Here is a 20,526-nt window from a genome sequence, read left to right as displayed (position 1 = left end):
CTCGTGCTGATGACATTTTTTGCTACTGTAGAAAGAAATGTATCACATGTTACTGTTTGATAATCAGTTCCAGAGATGTAGATGTGTAGCTGATGCTGATTTGGTGCCCAGTGCCAAGAGAGTGATGTCATGTCTCTGTGTTTCCGGCGGGTCAGGGCAGTCACCCCTGTCTTCTCATGGTGTAAGTAGCAGCTCACTACCTAGTGAGAGGGGGATTTGAACGTAAGGCGATTTGGGAAAGGTTGTGTGTGGCTAATCTGCACTGATTCAAAGACTATTATAACAGAGCCCATATTTTCACCTCCTCCTCCTCTTCTTTTCTTTTTTCATCTCACACTCGCTTGCTCTGAGTCTTAACACCAATTTCTGTGGATGTACCTACAGTACATACTCTTCTGTGCTTTGGTAATCCCTTTGATGTCAAAGTGTCTGCAGTGATCAGTCTGTTTAAGGGGTTTAGTGTAGTGGGTTTGGCCTCAGAGAGATTCTTCCTGGAAAATACAAAGCACTGTTCTGGCCCAGCTGCCTGGGCTCTGTGCACGGGCACAATCGGGCTTGGCACTGACTTGGATGCTGGCGCTGGCATGGGGCTGAGCCTCATGGCGTCAAGAGTTGTGTGCCATTGTGCCAGGGAGTCACGCTCCGCCTCGTGTCCCCGCTGGGGGCATCGCTTGAATAATCTCGGGGCGCTCTACGAGTTTTCCTTCCTCTTTTTTTTGCTTTTCTCTGACCTAACACTTACACACAATTCCTCTCTGTCTGGCTGTCTGGAAAGATTGAGTGTTTAGAAGACAAAGGAACTCTTTACCATAATCGGGTTATCCAAAGTTGAGGAGGTTGTTTAGGCTGACGGACTCCAAACTATGCTTGGCTCGTAAATACTGTCATTCATATAATTAGTGGAAGTCGTTTATTTACTGAATGTCATTTGATGTTTAATTTATTTTGTTATTTTCTCTAAATTGTTATAAGTATGCAAGTTTCCTTAAAAGAAACAAAAAACACTGTCGAAGGCTATATGTGAAAAATGTGAGCAATAAATTTTAGTAATGATGGAACAGGAAATTGTCAAAGAAATCTAATTTATCCTACACTTAAATCCATCTTACCCCAGCTAAACTACTGCATGCAGTCTTTCTCGATCAGTATAACATGTGGCTATGCATCACTGCAAATCTGGACAGCACAATGACCCGTATGCTATACTCAGTCCTTAAATGGCCTGTTTTGATACATAAAAGCTATGGAAAACCATCCAGTGCTCATAAAGTATTTATCTTGGCTGAAACAATCTGACATGCAGACCATGCATAAGATTTTTGATGTGTCTGTCGTTAACTCGATTGATGATGTTCGAAGAGATTTTTTGTTGAACAAAGATCCATCATGTAGCTCTGAGTATGGGGTGGTTTTCTGGTCGGTAACAGGCATATTCTGCAGCTGTGCTTCCCAAACAAAACAACTGTTTTATTTGGAGCTTGACTGTGTGTTCACCTACTTCTTCCCCTGCTCTACACCCCTTTTTTCCTACACTCTTATGAGACGTCCCTTTGGACAAACAAAATGTATGTGTAATTTAGTTTGCATCAGCCTTAACCTCTGCAGACCCCTCTTTCCCTTTCTCCCAATGAAACAAGCTCTTTATGCTTTCCTAGTATGTGTCTCCGCTTCTGTCTCCCTCTTTTAACTTCACTCGGTCATGGTGAAAGAATCTATAACTCATAGTCAGCTCAACACGTGCAGTTCAGCTGAGAGAATGCCAGATGAGTGTGAACAGTATATGGCTGTCATTACTTTTTCTTCCATCTGAGGCTCCTGCTTAAGGCATTCACCTTGAGTGTGTGAATGGAGTAATTTCGATCTGGTGTTAAATATATTTGATTTGTTGCCTTTCAGCATTATTTTCCACATTGTGAGTCAGTAAAATGCCGTCATGGGATTTTCTTTGTTTGTGTGGCTTGCGCTCAGGCAGGAGGGAGTGCAGATTGCCTGACCTGAAAACTCTTAGTCTCAAAGCTCGCCAGTGGCCCTGTGTCTCTTGGTACAACTGTTTTCCTGAGCACTGGAATGACACAGTAATTTATGGCAGGTTTTTGCCATAGAGGTCCAGCATGCTTCTGTTATGTCATTGGAATTCAGCTAATCTAAACCCCTTGGCTCTTAACTGTAAATGTACCATGCTCTCTCATGAAATGGCTTTATAATGTAAAGTGGTATCCAGTGTGGAAGGATTTGAGTGTATTATAGTCCAATTCAGGCATGGTCCTAAGATTTAAATGCTGATGCTGATCAAGCAATCAATTTCATTCAGTCCACCTGCACACTTATCATTGTTTTCTTTCTTCCTTAAAACAGGGGACTCCAAGAGGACAGTCTCTTTTGGGAGCAGAGGGAATATGGGAGAGGAGCTGAAATCTCTCAGAGCAACAATAGGTGATAAACACATTTATGAAAACAACTCCACTGGCACACACTCCAGATCCCCACGCAGACGCAAACGTTTCCTCTCCTACCCTCGTTACGTCGAGCTGATGGTGACAGCGGATGCCAAAATGGTGCGTCACCATGGACGCAACCTAGAGAACTACATCCTAACAATCATGTCAGTAGTAAGTAAAATAATGTTTCTAAAAATTATCATTTTGTCTTAATGTTGAAGATTTTTTAAAAATTTTGTTCAGGATTATGAGATAATTTTGTGTGAGTTTGGGGTTTTGGGTTATCATTGTAGGTATACGTGGTTATGCATACTGTTGTTCTTACAAAAATGTATATGTTGTTACTTACCTCTATTGGTATCTTGCCATAATAGTTTTAGTTTATGTGTCCAGGTTTTGAGATGTTGAAATTACGAATTCACTGGTGTGTCTTCATGAAGTAGGTGGTGCTTGAAGCTTGGTGACACAATGACTACTTGCAGGGCGAGTTAGTGAACTGGGAACACGCTAACAATAGCCTGTCACAATGGCTGTCCGAGCTGGTTAGCTTGCTAAACTGGCAGTTAGCGCCTAGCTGGAGCAAGCTAACTTGGTTGCTAACTGGAAAATATGTTCACACAGTTTGTTCATGAGATGTATTTGTACCATCAACTCCTGTTTCCTAACCTTCTTCAAACAAGGCCTCTTTTGTGGAGCAGGACTGTTCCCTCAAGTTTCAGCACTGTCTGCAGCATGAATTCACGTTTCAAAGTTCACCACGGTTGAACTTGACTTGAAAGATTTGCCTGGATTTAGGGCATGAAATTTAGCCATCTTAAATGCAACAGGGTCTTAATACAATGGAGGTGAAAAGAATTTCTGTGGTTCACGCAAATCTGAAAAATTAGATTTAAAAATGGTCGTGGTTACTCTGGATAGTCCACAGACAACATTGTAAGCAATTTTCACTGGACCTACTCTCTACAGAAGAAATAGTCACTCTGAAAATAGTGAAGTCTGTCGATTGTCAAGAGTAACAGGGAAGCTTTAGGAAAAAATAATGTTGCTGTTAATTTTATTTAAATACAGATTTCAATGCTGTGAACACCAAATGAAAAATTCTGTTTAGCTTCATTGTATTGGGGTGGCAGCAGATATCTCAGAGACTGGCACCTTAAAACATGGGGCAAATAGAACCAAAACTGTTTCCACTGCAAATTAAGGGAGGTAAGAAAAGTCTCTCTTTTTTTTCTACTTCGGTGAACACAGCCTTTAAAATGTGAAGTGGAATCCCCCAGTCGAGGCCTGTGTGTTAATAGCCTCAGATTTTACTGTTTGACATTTTGGTTGTAAACCCTGGGATGACCTGAACATGCCGCTGCATCAACCAAAGTGGCCTAGTTCATTGGTAAAATCCTGACTCAGCACCTTTAAGAGTCCCGTATCTGACTGGGAGAGCAGATTGGCAATTAAGCCAGTAATACTTTGATTCACTGTCTCTGTATGTATTAGAGTAATTGTTGGGGGTTCTCCGTGTCAGAGCAGGATAGGTCACACTTGTACTGAACTACGTGTACCTTCTGCTGTCTCTCACCAGTATGTCAGTCTGAACATTTTAGAACACTCATTAACTTATAAAGGAGTAATGATTGTCAGTGGAGTGTTATCCTTAAGAGAGGTTGATAGGGTAGAGTCAGTTTTAAAAAGCGATGTGCCAGGCCAGTTTTGCTGCTGGCTTTGAAGTCAAAACATTAGTTTTGCCAGGCTCATGTCTGCAGACCAGTGGTGGTGGTGGTGGACCACCTTCTGTTCCTTCCATGTTTCAGAGTCTCTCAGTCAGTTTCCATTAGCCACAATTTAACCAAACCAGCCAAGATATGACAGTTTTAAGCAGTGGGTTTGATCTAAATTAAGTTTTTAGGTTACATTGACCACTGAAAGGTATTTGTGTGTGTTAATGTTCCAACTTTTGGGTAGGATTTTAGAAGGGTCATGAGGTTGTGCTTACTTCCCAGGGACAGCAGATGGAAAGTAGCTGTTAGCTAAACAGATATTTTTTGGACATCTATTTTTTTTTTAATATATATATATATATATATATATATATTGATATATATATATATATATATATATATATATATAATATAAAATAAAACTAAAAATCTCCCTCTCACCCCCCTCCCATGGGTGGTGGTGGTGTGTCTTCCTCAAGCTCGGGTCCTCTACCAGAGGCCTGGGAGTTTGAGGGTTCTGCGTAGTATCTTAGTTCCTAGGACTGCGCTCTTCTGGACAGAGACCTCAGATGTTGTACCCGGAATCTGCTGGAGCCATTCTCCAAGTTTGTGGGTCCCAGCCCCCAGTGCTCCAATTACCACTGGCACCACTGTTGCCTTTACTCCCCATGTCTTTTCTAGCTCCTCTTTCAGCCCTTGTTATTTTTCGATCTTCTCGTGTTCCTTCTTCTTGATGTTGCTGTCGCTTGGGATCGCTACGTCTATCACTACTGCCTTCATCTGTTGTTTGTCGATCAAATCAAGGTCCGGTTGGTTAGCCATCACCAGTTTGTTAGTCTGGATCTGGAAGTCCCACAGGATCTTGGCTTGGTCATTCTCAACCACCTTGGGAGTTGTCTTCCATTGTAACCTTGGAACCTCCAACCCATACTCAGTGCAGATGTTCCTGTACACTATACCAGCCACTTGGTTATGGCGTTCCATGTACGCTGTTCGTCTATTTTCTGATATTTTGATTTTAATATTTTGCTTAAAAATATCAGAATCAGCCTTTAAAAAAAAAATGCGTGACGTGTGTGAACATGATGTTATTCAACTTCCGAGGTTCCCAGAACTGTCACTGAGAACATGACCTGAGCAGCTATCTAGCCTATGGTAGCTACAGCCCTGCTGACATTACTTTCTGCCTTCAGAACTTGTTTTTGGCTGACTGGCTGTGTGAGATACTGTAGTGATATGAATGTAGTAATGTAATGTGGGCTGCAGTCCCCCTCACTTTTGGTTCCTGCACTGATCATACAATAACATACAAGAGCATACAGAGCAAGGTCCTGTGTCACAGTTGGACTAAGAGCAAGCATAGACAGGCTCCCTTTGCCCACACTGGACAGGCCTGGGCCACGTTTGCCTCCCCCAGGGCTAAGACAAGCTAAATGTTTATAGTGGACTAATGAGTTCCTGTCATGAGGCCGCACACGGCCTCAGGAGACCGCTGGCTGACCGTGACAGGGGTGCACAAGAAAAGCAAGAGGAGCGGAGGGGGAAAAACTACAGAGGGAATGTTTTGCTGTCCTCACAGAGGGGCTCTGAGCTCCAGCTTTGCTGAAGTTTCACATTTGTAGCTGGGTCCAGGTTTTAGTTTATTTTTTCTTTGCTAAGGTCTGTGGGGGGATTGTAATTGGTTTTAATACCCTGTTGATTAAACTTACCCTGAAGGAGACTTTTTTTTTCCTTTGACTTCAATGAACTGTTGCTATTTTGATTAAACCCCATGGAGCTTAACCAAAAAAAAACAAAAAAACGATAGTTGTATTTTCTCTTTCCAAGGATTGAGTTAAGAAGTACACTAGCTTTTATCCTGTCTCTATCAGTGCTCTGGTTCAGGTTAGTGGAGGTTTGCATTTTTTGTCTGTGTGTTTTATCTTTGTTACAGGTAGCAGCAGTGTACAGGGATCCCAGTGTAGGAAACCTCATCAACATCATGATTGTCAAGCTAGTCATCATCCACAATGAGCAGGTGAGTGCAGGGTCTTGAATGCTATCTGTACCCTAGTCTCTAATGTGGCTGACGTCAGTGCAGGTGTCCCTGGCCTGGCCTTTTCTCTGTGGGGCCTGTTTGAAAATACACTGCTTTCCTTGTCAGTCTCAAGTCTCAAGAGAGATCTCCTTGGAAAACAAACGGCACTATAGTGAGGCAGCTTGCCACCTGCAAATGAGATGTGTCTGAAGAGACTCACTGTAGTTTTTTTGTTCACTGTAACTGATCCTTAAATAGGTAGGATTAATTTCTGGTGTACCAACCTGGATATTATTCATATATTTATGTCCGTTTGTTTGTCATAGTAACATTTTACTCACCACCTTGGTAATAGAGCAGTTGATCAAGGCAAAGAGCATGAGATTCCCGCAGCTTTCCAAAAAGCTAAAATTTAGAAGAGGGATTTATCAAGGAACACCCTCAGGCAGGCTATCATGTATGCAAACATTTCAAAATGGATGAATACCCACTGCGTCAGATAGAAATACCAAAAGACCTCTACCTGAAATCTACAGCTTTTCTTAGAGTAGGGGGGCACACTGTAAGAGGGATGCTATGATGTACTCTTGGACTTATAAGGGACTCCAGCGTTTTCTGTGTTTACTTGTGGTCTGAAAACAAGAGATTAACATTGTTACATTGAAGTTGTTTTTAAAGCTCCCTATCTTTACCCCAAACTATCTCATTCTTGACAAAGTCATAACGGACAAATGCCGGATATCCCATTAAATATGAGATTTTAAAGACCTATTTACTATAATAAATACTTTAAACATTACTGTCTGTATACCCAGCTTCTTGGTCACATCCCCATTGGTGTTTCACCCCAAACAGGAAGGGCCAACAGTGAGCTTCAATGCTGCCACGACTCTCCACAACTTCTGCGTTTGGCAGCAGAGCCAAAATGTCCAGGATGACAGCCATCCCTCTCACCATGACACAGCACTTCTCATCACCAGGTACACACTCGCCTCTGTCCTCACTTTGAAAGCAAAACCAAATTGCTCAAGAAAACTGTCCTCTTCAAAACAGGGTAACGGCATTGTGTTTATTGTGTTTTTTTGTTTTGTTTTTCAGGGAAGACATCTGCCGTGCGAAAGATAAATGTGACACATTAGGTAAACTTTTGCTTTGCAAAAATATCTCCACCTCAATTCCCTTTCAATTAACTTTCCACTCCATTAACTGTGCAGTAATGAGTTTATGGCAAGCTGTCAGCTAAGAATATTATAGTGACAGAACAGAGTGGTAGAAAGGGGAGGAGGGAGGGAGTCGGTGGCAGTGCTAATCTCTCTTACGGAACAGAAGTTTTGATGGTTTAATCGCCTTTACCACTCAAGCAACATTTTTTTTTTTTTTCAAATAGCACTACGGTATGTCTGTAAGTATTTATGTGTATCTGTGTGTTTGACTGTGTGTGTGTGTGTGTACGTGACCCTGTAGGGCTGGCGGAGCTGGGGACCATGTGTGACGCGTACCGGAGCTGCTCCATCAGTGAGGAAAATGGAATTAGTGCCTCCTTCACCATCGCTCATGAGCTGGGCCATGTGTAAGCTGCGGCACCGAAATTGGAGTAACCCCGCTCCCACCCTTAACCCAACTTACACACACACATACTGCACACACAAACCCTATTTCACGACTCACAGCCAAACTTGACCAACAAAGGCCCTCTTATCAAGAGATGTACGGCGCAGCAGGCACAGGTGCAAAACATAATAAGGAGAAAACTTGACTTTTAATAACATGCTAGCCTTTAATATCTCACTATACTGTGTATGTGCCAGAGCTTTGTCTAGAGACGACGACAAATTCGGATCAAAATTCAGTATGGATATGGTAGAAAAATAAGGATAATGTTCAACTATTTTGGAGATTCTCTGCTCTCTAAGTACAGTAACTACAATCCAAGATTTCTTGCAAGTGGTACACAGAGCTTTATCAGAGACTACCAGACTAAACATGCTGTTTAGTATTTAGAGGATGTTTAATATTCAAAGAGACTTGTTCCTATCCTGCTTTGAAATATCAGCTCCAAAGACTGATAAAAGAACTTGAAGATGTCACGGTGCCGTCATATTTAACTTGTTTATTGGTGAGTAAAGCAGTGTTATCACAACATGCTGTCTGCCAGACCGTGTTTTCACAACAAGCAAATATTGCCACATGTTTGGAGTGAAAAAAAGACTTGTATGCATGATCTGTACCCAAATGACCAAGTCAAAACACCTGACTTCATCTCTCATGTTAGGTTCTGTTTATTCTGAACACCTATCTGAGGTAAAATGATCATAAATCATTCATTTCTGCCTTTTTCTTGTAATCCAGTTCAGTTGATTTCAATATGGTGTCATTTTAGAAGCACTATTAACCTTAAATCTGAAGTTTAACACACTGGTTCTTTCATTGAACACCTGCATTTCCATCTCTGCCAGCTCACTTTTGGGCAAATTTTTTGAGAAAGACAAAGCATCTGTCATTTTTTTTTTTTCATTCTTTCCACCTCCCACGCAGAGTAGAATTGTGAAAGTGAGTGAGAGATTTTCTTTCCGGTCTGCCTGTCTATTTGTGTGGATAATAGAAAAGGACCAGTGTCAGTGTCAGCTTGTGAGCAATTGGGTAAGAATGACAGATATTCTTCTACCTCCTCTGTCCCGCTCACACATTCTTCCATTGGGGAATTGGAGAGATCGGACCAGAGCAGCAGCCAGATGGACGAGTCTATGGGCCCCCGTCTTCCCCTTGCATCTCGTGTGGATCTGTTTATGCTAAAGTTCAAGCAGCTGGAGGCCCAGCTGGCTCTGCCTCTTGGCGTGGTTAATCTCTGCGCTCACAGCCACGAGCCCTTGGGAGTGTTTAGTGCTCTGGGAAAGCCAGTGTCAGGTAGTGGGAGCCACTCAAGAGCATTGCAGATTAAAGAAAGATTAAGACTAATGGATAGGACGCCTTTCTCAGATGACCACAAGGACGTGTGATTACTAATACCCGGGGATTTTCAGGAGAGACAGTGTCACTTGAGAGCTGTTCAAAGGTGACACATACAAGGATTTATCAGGTTTGTCATTAGACGAGGCTAAGGCATCAGATGTCTGGGATCACAAATAAACTTTCCTGACATTTAGTGATGTCATTATAGTCTATAGCTGCACACAGACTTTCCTTTTTGACATCTTAAGGCATATGAAAGGCTGCACCACAGAACTTCATTGGCGTTATTCTTACACACATAACCTAAGCAGGCTGGCTAAGTGGATAAAATGACCGGGATTGTCAAAGATGGTTTCTTTTGCGGGGAGTTACACCAGAAGGAACTAAAATGTGTAATCCACCGACAATGCAGGAGTCCATTTTTCCCAGTATTTGGTTCTCACTGATGCCACGAGCTCTGTCTCTGTGGAAGTGCTGACAAAGCGTGCCCTCCATACTGTTCTGTTTGCTGTGATTCTTATGTGTAGCCAATCTGCAGGAATTCAGGTTGTCATCGCTCCTGCAGTGTCTTTCTCCCCGTTATTTATGGGCTTTTAGTGCAGAAATCTGCTTATGTCTTGCTGAAGATCAGTTCAGTGGGCTGACAGCATGGAATTAGGAGTGTGATGTGCAGAGAGCAAAGCAGTTTGTTTTGTAAAGAGCTTTGCCTAAAAGTGAGTGAACTCTAAAATTATGACATTCTGGATGCTGATACTTTAATGGTGGACTCACACTCCCACATCTATTGATCTGTCCCTTAAGGTTGCCAAACAGAGAGCCATAAAACGGCTTGATTTATGACCTAATTATACTAAAAGGCTCTCATCTCAGGATTTCAAGGCAGTATCCTCATTAGTGGGCTCTAAACCTGTTTAAACTAAATCAGCATAATGTGTTAAGAGTACCATTTTTTGGAACTTGTCACAAATCCATATCATAACAATAAGAATGTTCAAATCGTTGCGGCAAAGTACTGAGCTGATCATTTTTAGTTTGAACCTGCCTGTTACTGTCTGCATCATCCGGATGCCCCTATGCATAAGTGACAGCGAATAGTTTGAAAAATACCATTTGAGCCAGATTAGATGTTGTCAGCTTTAGCCAGCAGCCTGGTTTGTGTGTGTGGAGCTCGTTGCTGTGCCGGAGGCTTAATTATCCCCTGGGTGTTTTCCTTCAGGCCCTCAGCCCCTGTAGGGTGGGCCTCATGCCAGCCATGCTAGGTCTTGTCTGTGTGGTGGTATGGACTGACCCTAGCCACAGCCCCGAGCCCAGCAGTGGCCCACATCCTGTTGTAAACATCTCAAACATCATTCAGCTGCATGGGTTCCTGTGTGTATAAATACACATTCTCACATATGTGCATGAACTGCATGTATTTATGAATATACGCCAAACCGCAGCACAAAACAGGACATCCGCATTGGACCAGACTATTCTGGACATGATCAAGAAAACTGCTTTATGAGACTGCCAACTGCAGAAAGCCTGGATGAATTCATTAATTTGCACATGCCATGCTGTGTACTTCACTTAATACAGCTGTTCTTCTGTGAAGACTCTGGTTTTATGGTTTATTATGGCTAAATGTTTTGATAAGTGTTTAAACTTTTAAAGTCATTAATTAAGCAAGAAGGACAATCATTTGCTGGTTCCAGCTTTTTCCAATATCCGGATTTTCTGCTTTTCTCTGTTTTACATCAATGCAACTATCATATTGGAGTTTTAGGTTGTTGTTCAGACAATACAAAGAATTTGAAGATGTCACTTTGACAAATGATAATTAAAATAATCACTAGTTGCAACTCTGAAGACATCTGTATTCTTATGTGTTAACACTGGAGCATTATGCACACGTGTGTACCGATGTTTGTGTGTGTGTATGTAAAAAGAGACACAGACAGAAACAGACAAGGGACAGAAAGGTGCAGAGTGGGCGGATTTACTCACAGATGTGTCTGTGCCTGCATCTATGTGTGGCGGCCAACAGGAAAGGTGTTAGGTGATCCCCTGTTAAAAATGGCTTTATGTAAATCTTGTGACAGTTATCCTTCTTGCTACGACTGAGCCAGTACAGTAAGCAGCTGATAATCACTCTGTGTGTGTTCCTTATATCCCTCTCCGCATCTCTAACCCCCCCCTTTTTTTTTCCCTCCCTCTCTGCACCAGGTTCAACATGCCTCATGATGACAACCCAAAGTGTCGCGAGGCAGGCATGAAGCACCAGTATCATGTCATGGCTCCCACTCTCAACTATGACACCAATCCCTGGTCGTGGTCTAAGTGCAGCCGCAAATACATCACTGAGTTTTTAGAGTGGGTACCTCCAGCTCTGCTTTCAAAGTCTGAACTGATTTATAATAAAAGAAAAAATTATTGATTACGGGCTCTTATTGTGAAAGGGAAGTGATACATCTCCATTTCTTTTCCAAATCTCAAATTATCACATCCACATTTTTAAGTGTGCCATTAACTTTTACTTGTTGTGACATGGCCAGCTAAACAAAGTGCTTCTACATCTCTCACAGTGCTCTGTAGACAGGTCAGCACAATGTAAACTATGTGGAGTTGTTATTGCCTGGTGTTGAAAGAGTATTTCCTGTTTGAATCCGGGGGGGGTTTCTCGGCCGACCTGGCCGATGGATCTTCTGCAGCCCCTCAACTGTCTCTCCACTCAGGCAGAGCCCTGCTCTCGAGATGCTGGGCAAGTAGTAATCTAGTCACATGCCTGCTTTCCACACCAGAACTTGTGACACGGGGCAGTAGCTCATTGACCAACTCGTAACCTGCACCATGATCCCCGATCCTGGTGAAGGGCTTTCCCTTAAGATGGGAAATGTCAATTATAATTAGATCTTTCCTGGACATGACCCTTAAATCTTTGCCTTCTTCTCCTTTGTTAATTGTGGAGGCTTTCACAAAGGATGGCCTTGTTGACCAGATGCATCTTGAGAGCGCAGTTTTAGGCGATGCCTCGTATGGAGTTTTAAGGTTGTGCTTCACATAGTTTCCAGCCGGCGATGACCTCAACATCGAGTGGCTGGAACATTCTGCTAAAGATGAGGAGACTTTTCATGAATCTATTTATTATTTGAACTGGTCCATGTCAGCTATGTTGGGTTTCTGTGTTTGTGGCTGATTGCTGCACAAAAATCATCAAGAGTATGATGTAAATCTCAAATGCGTTTGTGGTATAGTTTAATTTTTGTTAAACATATGGAATATTTAACAAACAATACAGGTATGGAGAGAGTGAAGCAGCACTTGTTTCAAGTGTGGGAGTCACAGTGGTGGGAAAGACCCTTGAGACTGTAGTCCAAGTGCTTTTGAAGTCCACCTCCAACCAACAATGAGGAACATTATTTCAAAATAGCACTTCTACAGTACCACTCCTGCTCAGTAGGCTGCCCTGGTCAAGTACGTCAGTGTTTTGACTGCCCATTTTTTCTGAAGAGCAAATTCAATATGCACCACTGTCCTACCAGTTTAAAAAATGAAAGGCAAAGGATTCACCTCCTTCTCCCCCTTATCTCACTGTTGCTGTAATAATGTGCACTAAAGTCCCGCACCTGAAGGCTGATGAAAAGCGTCCTGCTGTTGTGCAGCCTTATTATGTGTCAACTGCTACATAAAGCAACCATTCATTCCTTCACTGGCTCTGTGCTGTTTGATTTAAGCCTCAAAATCCAAATATAAAAGTAAAAATGCAAATTTTTGTCTGTTGCCACCCACTAATTGTTGTGTGCGCTGGGGGTTGAAACCACATAATCACTAGTAGTGGGCAAGCCCTATCATTTTCCATTATACACCTCAAAAATTAGCTGAACCACTCTAACAGCAACCACTCTTCAAAGCTCCCATGTGAAATCATTTTTGAACACTTTTTCCAATCTATTTTTTTCTTGAGAAAATCAAGATGGATTTTGATGTATTGTATGTTTCTCCAACTTCAACTAAACCTCTGTCATTATCTCGTTCTATATCTCCATGTACAGTAATCATTACATGCTGAAACTCTGAAATGACAGCATTGCTGCAGTTTAGTTGGCGCTGGTTGATCAAAGCCTGCACAGTGAAGCTTTGTGTCATTCAACCCTCTGCAAAAACCATAAGTCTGACATGAGTAGACTTGCACTGCATCCGCTGAGGGACGCCCAGTATGGTGAACATGGAAACTATTATTGTTTAGTCTCTTATGACAAGCACACAACAGCCAACTATAGGTCATCTTATAAATAAACGCACTTTTAAATTTCCCAATTGCTGCCAGGTGTGGAATCTCATGTGGTGCCAGAGAGGAACTGCTTTGCTGTCAATTCCACAGAGCCCATATTCACTTTTTTTTTTTTTTTTAAGTAGACATTTCACTTAAAAAAAATGACCGCCGTGACCCTTTCTCCCTCTTGTCTGTCCTGGTCTCAATAATCATTCCATTAGGTTCCAGGGCACTGATTAGACAGATGACCAACTGCTGAAAGACGCTGTAATATAGACTATATGATTCCTTGACAGGTTGCTCCATACTTTTCATTCACAGTATTTTCCACTGCTGATTTATTCTTGTTAGGCAACCATTCCCCTCCCACCCAGCACTGTTTGCTGCAGTTCCTTACGTTATGGCTGGAAATGAAAGCGGAAAGAAACAATGTGACGGTAACTCTGGATAATTCTGTGTAATTATTGGCCTGCCACATCAGCTGGTGCTGTATGTAGCAGGTGCTTTAGCAGCTCAATCCAGGATGAATTTTTGTCAGAGCCATGCAGACATGTTGTGTAATGACCCATTCATACATGCCTCATCTGCCGGCTTGCACCATCCACCTTCCTTTTTCAAAAGTAAACAGAAAAGAAGAGCTTCTTTGAGGCTCCTCACGCTCTGCCAACATGTCTCTCGGGCCTTTTCATGACCGTAAAGGCTGGTGATTTTATATACAGCGTGTTGGTGCATACATTCAGTCCAGCTATGCTTTTGTTGACTCTGTTATTGTGTCGTGAGTAAGGGTGTGTCTGATATACAGCACAATCTGTCATTGTACTGCTGTGCTGGCGCTGGCACCGATATGTAACTTAATCAAGTAGCCTTATGATTCCAAATTCTCTTGTTTGCTTACGGCACAGAGAAATACACCTCAGATAAAATTGTGGTCAGCATGCAGATCCTTCTCAGTCTGTATCAAAATGCTGTTTTATTCAGTCTGTGGCGCCCGACTCCAGTTTCATAGCATGAAACAGCACAGCATTTACTAACAGGCCATTGAGGGGAAGTGGTATCAGTCCCTCTGTTAGGTAACTTTACAGACCACCCACAGGGGAAAACACATCTGAGGTTGATCACAGACAATAACATAGAGATGTTTACTTTGCTCTTATGAAAGAGATGACACATGTTGATACTTTTTGGGGGTCAGAAAACATTGGATTATCCTGAAAACTTCCATACCATGAAGAAATGTGTGTGCATGTGGGCATTTCTCTGTTTGTAATCAGACCTGTATGGTTTTGTACTTCCTTTTCATTTATGTTACACGCGCTCTTCCTTTTTTCAGCACCGGATATGGAGAGTGCCTCCTTGATGAGCCTGTAGGCAGGACGTACGAGCTGCCCACCCTCCTCCCTGGTCAAATCTACAATGCCAACAGACAGTGTGAACTGATGTTTGGACCCGGTTCCCAAATTTGCCCCTACATGGTAAGTTGGCGCGCTATCAAAGCAAGAAAAAGCACACTGAAAAAGTGAAGAATAAGACTTCAGGTTGAAGTAGATCTGTGATAGAAGTCTTCTACTCAGACGTACAGAAGAACCTTGTTTTCATGAAGAGTCAAAAAGTTGAGCAAAGCATTATCCATGTAATCCATGCAGTTATCTAATGTATAACATGCATTTTCACAAAATACAAAGGGGCAGATTAACTCAGCCTATTGTGAAATGCAAAGCCACTAATTAAAACCTGATGCTGGGTTATTTTAAATGCCTCATGAACATGTCTGGGAAGCAATGAAGCACAAAAGAAAGTGTCAGTTCCTGGCTACTATAAACCATTAAACATATTTTGGAATTACAATCATAAACTCTTCCTCCCACAAGAAAGAAGGCAATATGCGGGGAAATAGTACTTTTCCTATTCAGCCAAAATGATTAACAGCTAGTGCGTCCTTTTATTTATTTCCTCACAGAAACAGTGCAAGAGGCTGTGGTGTACGAGTGCAGAGGGGGACCATAAAGGATGCCGCACACAGCACATGCCACTGGCTGATGGGACTGACTGTGGACATGGAATGGTAAGTTGGTCCACATGTGGATCTGTGCTGCTGAATGAACAGATCATAGGAATTTGATTCCTTATACTAAAACAGTACACGCTTATTTTAGTGACTCACAAATGTTTTAGTAAGTAGAATGACACCTATTGTGCTCCAGGTGATGTTCGGGGCCTGTCAGTTTGGGGGTGAAGCTGTAGGTCTCGATACAGCTGCAATCAGGTGGTATTGTATAATGAGAATGTGAGGTTTTTGTGAATGATATACAATAGATCCCTTTGAGAGCTAGGTAAAAATTGCAACCCTAACAGTGATTTACCTGTATTGTATTGTCAGTAACTAGTTATTTAGTTAGTCAATCACTCTATATTGTGCAATGTACAAAGTTCTTCAAAGTCTGAGTGGTATCCCAAAATGTTTTCTTCACTTCTTGCATAGTGGGATGAAATGCACATGTGTTCCATTGGATTGACACAGTGAATTACTATGATGCAGTAAAGCCACCCCATCTGGTATTTGATACAGAGTACAGAAAATGTGATGGACTAATTGCGGCCACCATGAAACCAGACTGAGTTAAAATTAAAATCCAATATGGGTTAAATTTATGTGTTTGTATTGGATCATCATTTTGCAACACTGAAGTTATTTCTTCCTGTTCCCTAATTAGCATTGTTGTTAAAGCTGGCCTTGTTGCATTTATACAAATAATACATTGCAAAATACAAAATACCTTCCATGCAGCGCTGCTTTGAATCCTGATGGCTCCCCCTTCTTGTTCACTTCCTCTACCAAGAAAAAGGAATAATTTATCATGCATTACTCTCCTGCCTGCATTTTGGTTGCAGAAACCCATGTAAATGTGGTCAGGTGATGGCCCTAGTTAGAAACTTGAAGCTTTACCCTCAGTGTTGTTATGGGGCCCCAACCCCCGTTAGCCTTCATGTTCTCCTCGCTCTGGGATGCTATGCTAATTAGGGTTGAGACGGCGGGTCAGTCTCTGAGGATACATGGAAAGAAGGGCTGAAGGGGAGGGGGGCAGAGAGAGAAAGAGAGAAATAGGAAGGAAAGAGAGAAAGAGGGGGCAAAAAAGAGGGAGAGAGAGTCTTGAGAGGGAAAGGTGAAGACTTGGGCCCTTTGAAAGAGGATGCCGCCCGCCGTTCACAGTTGAGTCACCTTGTTGTGAACCCATGACCCTAAAACCTCTTTAAAAGGCGGGTGAGTGGGTCAGTGGTCAGGCCGTAACAGAGCCCAGGCTGAGGCCAGCCAGCGCTCTCACAAAAGACCTCACATCAGTGATTCTGAAGGGCAGGACGCGGGAGGAGGGGAGGGAGTCGGAGGTGCGGGTGATGAGGATGTGGTCGGCTGGTGTTTAACATTCGGAACATGCATTAGAGGGAGAAAGAGAGGGAGAGAGAGAAGGAGGGTTCTCTTCCCTCCTTTAACCTCCTGCCCTCTAGGAGTCTTTTGCAGTGTGGGCCCATGTAAGTCTAATATCCCTTATACCCTTTCATCTGGCTCCATCTCCCTCCTCACCATGTTAGGTCCTGGATCAGCCCTGTCTAGCAAGAAGAGGTGAACCGGGGATAGCTAACATCTTAATCCAACTACAACAACCGGACTAAACAGTAACGGTCCTGGGATTGTAGCTCCCTTACTGTTCTCAGCCTGTATGTGGGAGTAGCGGCTGAGGAGACATGGTGTTAGTTTAATCACAGCAAGTGGTTTGCTTTAATAAGCTACAAACCCTTCGCCCAACTTGAGCTGACTGAGCTAGATTACCCTGAATGTCTGATTTTCATTGGAACCCTGTAAACACCGGCTTGGTAATGTGTCCAAAGATGCGTACACATCTAGATTAAAACCAGGTCAAATTTGTTTGAGAATTGAACTTTTTTATACATGTAACCATTTTTTTAGTTAGGACCTGCTTCACACTGAAATCATGTGAATACTGTAACAACTGTTACTTTTAACCGTATTTAACCACACTATCTCTTGATCCCCAGATCAGATTTAAAATGTCTTGTGTCACACTAAATCAGCTATATGCTAACGTAAGCATGCTAACATGGTCCCTATACACAAGCTGATTTTTAATAGGTATAACTTTTACTATGTTTACCATCATAGTGCATACTAACAATTGCTAATTGACACTAAACACAAAGTACAGGTGAAGCTGATGGGAATGTCATTAGTTGAGCAGGTCTTTAGTCACAAATCAAAGTAAAGGACAAATAAAGCATTTTTACCTGATGTTGGAGCGAGATGAAAAGTCAAGCTATAACCAAAATAATTGCAAGTCATTCTTAAAGAGACATGAGTTTCTCCACCAAATACTTTGGCAATCGGCCTAATAATTGTCGATTTGTTTCACTCAAAAATACTAATGTCAACCTCATGGTGGTGCTACATGAAAAGTCAGGGGATCTCTAAAGTCATTAGGATTCATCCTCTGGGCACTATGAATGTCTTCAAAATTCATGTAATGCCATCCAATAGTTGTTAACATATTTCAGTCTGGACCAAAGTGGTGGACCAACCGATCAACATTGTGATCCCTAAAGCTACTCCGCTAGCATGGCTAAAAAAAACATATCTGATCTTTTAGTGGTGGTTGTTTTGTGTCTGAACAAATACAACAGTTTTCTTTCATTTCTTTTTGTGTGTGAGTAGTGGCACCACCTTTGTTTGTAGTGACGAGGCCCCAGTTTCATCTTCATGCAGGGGGCTGTTTGAAGTAGCGTGAGTTGAAAGAGAGGGGGACTCTGCACTAACACTCACCTGCCCATACAAAGCGCTTTTATGTGGTACTTCTGTGTGGTGTGCTTGTACTTGTGCTTGTGCTTGTGATTGTGCTTGTGCGTGAATATGTTTGTGTTCATCATTATACCAGCCTCAAAAGTCTGGTAATTTGTAAACCCCGATGAGTCTTCATGATTTTCTTGTGTCAGTGTTGTATTGTTCTGTGTATCTCTTTGTGCCTCTCTTGCATTCCTCCACTGTGTCTCACTCTATCTTTTTTCCTGGACATTCTTAATGGACCGCATCTATCACAACTTCTTGCCACTTCTACTGACCCTTTTCTCATTCTTTCCACAAAGAAGTCATGAGGTTCAGGTCTGAGGCTTTACAGGGTCTTGGGTCGAGCCCCTGGCTCTGAGGTGTCTGCAGAGCCCTGAGAGTGTGTGTCTGTGCATGTGTGTTGGAGTGGCGGGTTTTAGGGGGGGGTGTCAGATGTGGAGGATTACAGCTCTGCCCTCTGTAGGGAAAAACTAGCAGCAGGTATTGTCTTAGCAACCAAAACTCCCTTTTAAAGATCTCTTTATTGGCCTATCATTAGCCCAAAGCCTGCCATGTCATTCTAAGTGATTAGATTGGAAACGTCATCTCTCGTAAAAAGCAAAAAAGTTTCTGAACGGCTGTCGCCTCTTGTGCCTGCATTGTTTGAAGAGTTTTTTGTTCCAGTAGGTTATGAAACAAAGTTGTGACCGCATCGGGTAATTGAGGTCAGTGCTCAAAAAGTGGGAGAGAGGCACATCCCCTAAATAAAGAGTGAAAAAAAAAATGTTTGTATACAACTTAGTTGAAATAGGGCAATGGGCCCTGCAGGGTTCATGGGTAGTTTTCTCCTCCTGTTTTCCCTTCTCCTCTGACTCTCCGTGCTTCTCCACTTCTGCTTCTTTCTCCCACTCGCTCCCTCGCTCCCTCTCTGTGGCTCAACGGGCCCTCTCACAGAGTGCCAGAATGAGTAATGCGGTCACATGACCTGTTGGCGGTGTATGTCATCTAGTTCAGTGGGCCGTGCACTAATGAGGGCATCCCATCACTTGTTGTCTATAAATACTGCCACCACCCTCCCTCCCTTCCATCCTTTCTTCTGCTGCTCTTTCTCCCTTAACCCCCCCCCCCCTTTTGGTCCCTCTCACTCTTCAAAAGGATCCTGCCTGTGCTTATGTATGTGTCCGTTTGTGTCAGTGTTTTGATTGTGTGAGCAAGTACATGCGTGTGGAGGCTCTTGTGTGTGTTGTATTTACTGTATATGCATGACGGATTACCTACCTTTAACACACATGCAGATGTGTATGTCTGTGTGCATGTGCTTGTAGATTAGGGGCCAGCTAGCATGATCAATAAGTGCCTGTCAAGCCACAGCCGGGGACTGCTTGGCCCTGCATCCACATCCCTACCCTTTGAAGATCCCTGCACCGCTTCTCACCACGTCATCACTCAGTGGGTGGCAGAGGGAAAAAAAAATGTGGTGACTGAGGTTGAATAATCTGATGTTTTTAATCGTTGTCAGTTTTGTTCATTTTATTGTCAACTTGAGTGTGGTAAGCTCCCTTGAAAGCAATTTTTCTAGGGAATATGTTGCAAATGACATGATTTCAATACAATGACTGCTTGCTAAGCTTTTCTTTGAATACGTGTAAAACCCAAAAAGCTTTCCCAGATACTCCTAACAGCGACTTAATTGAGTGGTTAGTGTAAGTGAATAAATGGGAAGTTGTTTTCGATTTCCAGAACATTCCTCAGAAAAGAATGACGACCTGCTCTGGTTTCAGCCAATTAGAGTGAGATAGTGAGGTCTTGAAAAGTGAAGCCAGGGCAGAATGGAGTCTGCTGGCTGAGGCGGTGAGTGTTGGCTGGAGCTCCCTGGCAGCCTGACAGACTTGTCGTACGATGCTGGGAGGGGGTGTGTGTGTTTCTGTGTATCTGTGTGTGTTTGTGCGTGCATGTGTCTGTACTGCAGTTTGGAATTGCGAGACTGGTATCAGTGTCACTCTCAGCTAATCTCTGGATATTTGCAGGATGTGGCCACTTTGATTTGCCATCGTCACAGACATATCTGTGGAGTTGGTCTAACAAGAGGATTGTTGTTTTAGCATTCATGTAATTTACTGATGGAATTACTGTGTCCGGTAGCCAGTGAGTGGAGCTTTCATCGCTGACTGTGTAGAGGGAGAAAGATGTATTTGCATGGTAATAGTGTGGTGTCCAAATGTGGCAAACATTAATGCCCTATTATTCAGTTATTAAAATCAAATAATCGTGTGAAAGGTAATATTTTCCACTGGAAATTGGCAGAGGGTGTAGATAATTACTGCAGGAAA

General features: G+C 42.6%; 1 protein-coding gene across 1 annotated transcript in view; it reads left to right on the top strand.

Moving 5' to 3' along the window:
* The window catches only part of LOC120792988 (A disintegrin and metalloproteinase with thrombospondin motifs 20), an 80,973-nt gene that overhangs the window by 11,827 nt on the left and 48,620 nt on the right, over nt 1-20,526 (top strand). Inside the window, exons 4-11 of the mRNA XM_040132475.1 lie at nt 2,356-2,609; nt 6,084-6,167; nt 7,023-7,147; nt 7,266-7,306; nt 7,632-7,737; nt 11,322-11,468; nt 14,699-14,840; nt 15,326-15,430. Coding sequence (XP_039988409.1) covers nt 2,356-2,609; nt 6,084-6,167; nt 7,023-7,147; nt 7,266-7,306; nt 7,632-7,737; nt 11,322-11,468; nt 14,699-14,840; nt 15,326-15,430 — 1,004 coding nt within the window. The remainder of the gene's footprint in view (nt 1-2,355; nt 2,610-6,083; nt 6,168-7,022; nt 7,148-7,265; nt 7,307-7,631; nt 7,738-11,321; nt 11,469-14,698; nt 14,841-15,325; nt 15,431-20,526) is intronic.

This window comes from Xiphias gladius, chromosome 8 (genome assembly GCF_016859285.1).
Source record: "Xiphias gladius isolate SHS-SW01 ecotype Sanya breed wild chromosome 8, ASM1685928v1, whole genome shotgun sequence".
Taxonomy (NCBI): Eukaryota; Metazoa; Chordata; class Actinopteri; order Istiophoriformes; family Xiphiidae; genus Xiphias; species Xiphias gladius.
The sequence above is the reverse complement of the archived record's forward strand: the minus strand, read 5'-3'. Positions and strand labels throughout refer to the sequence as shown.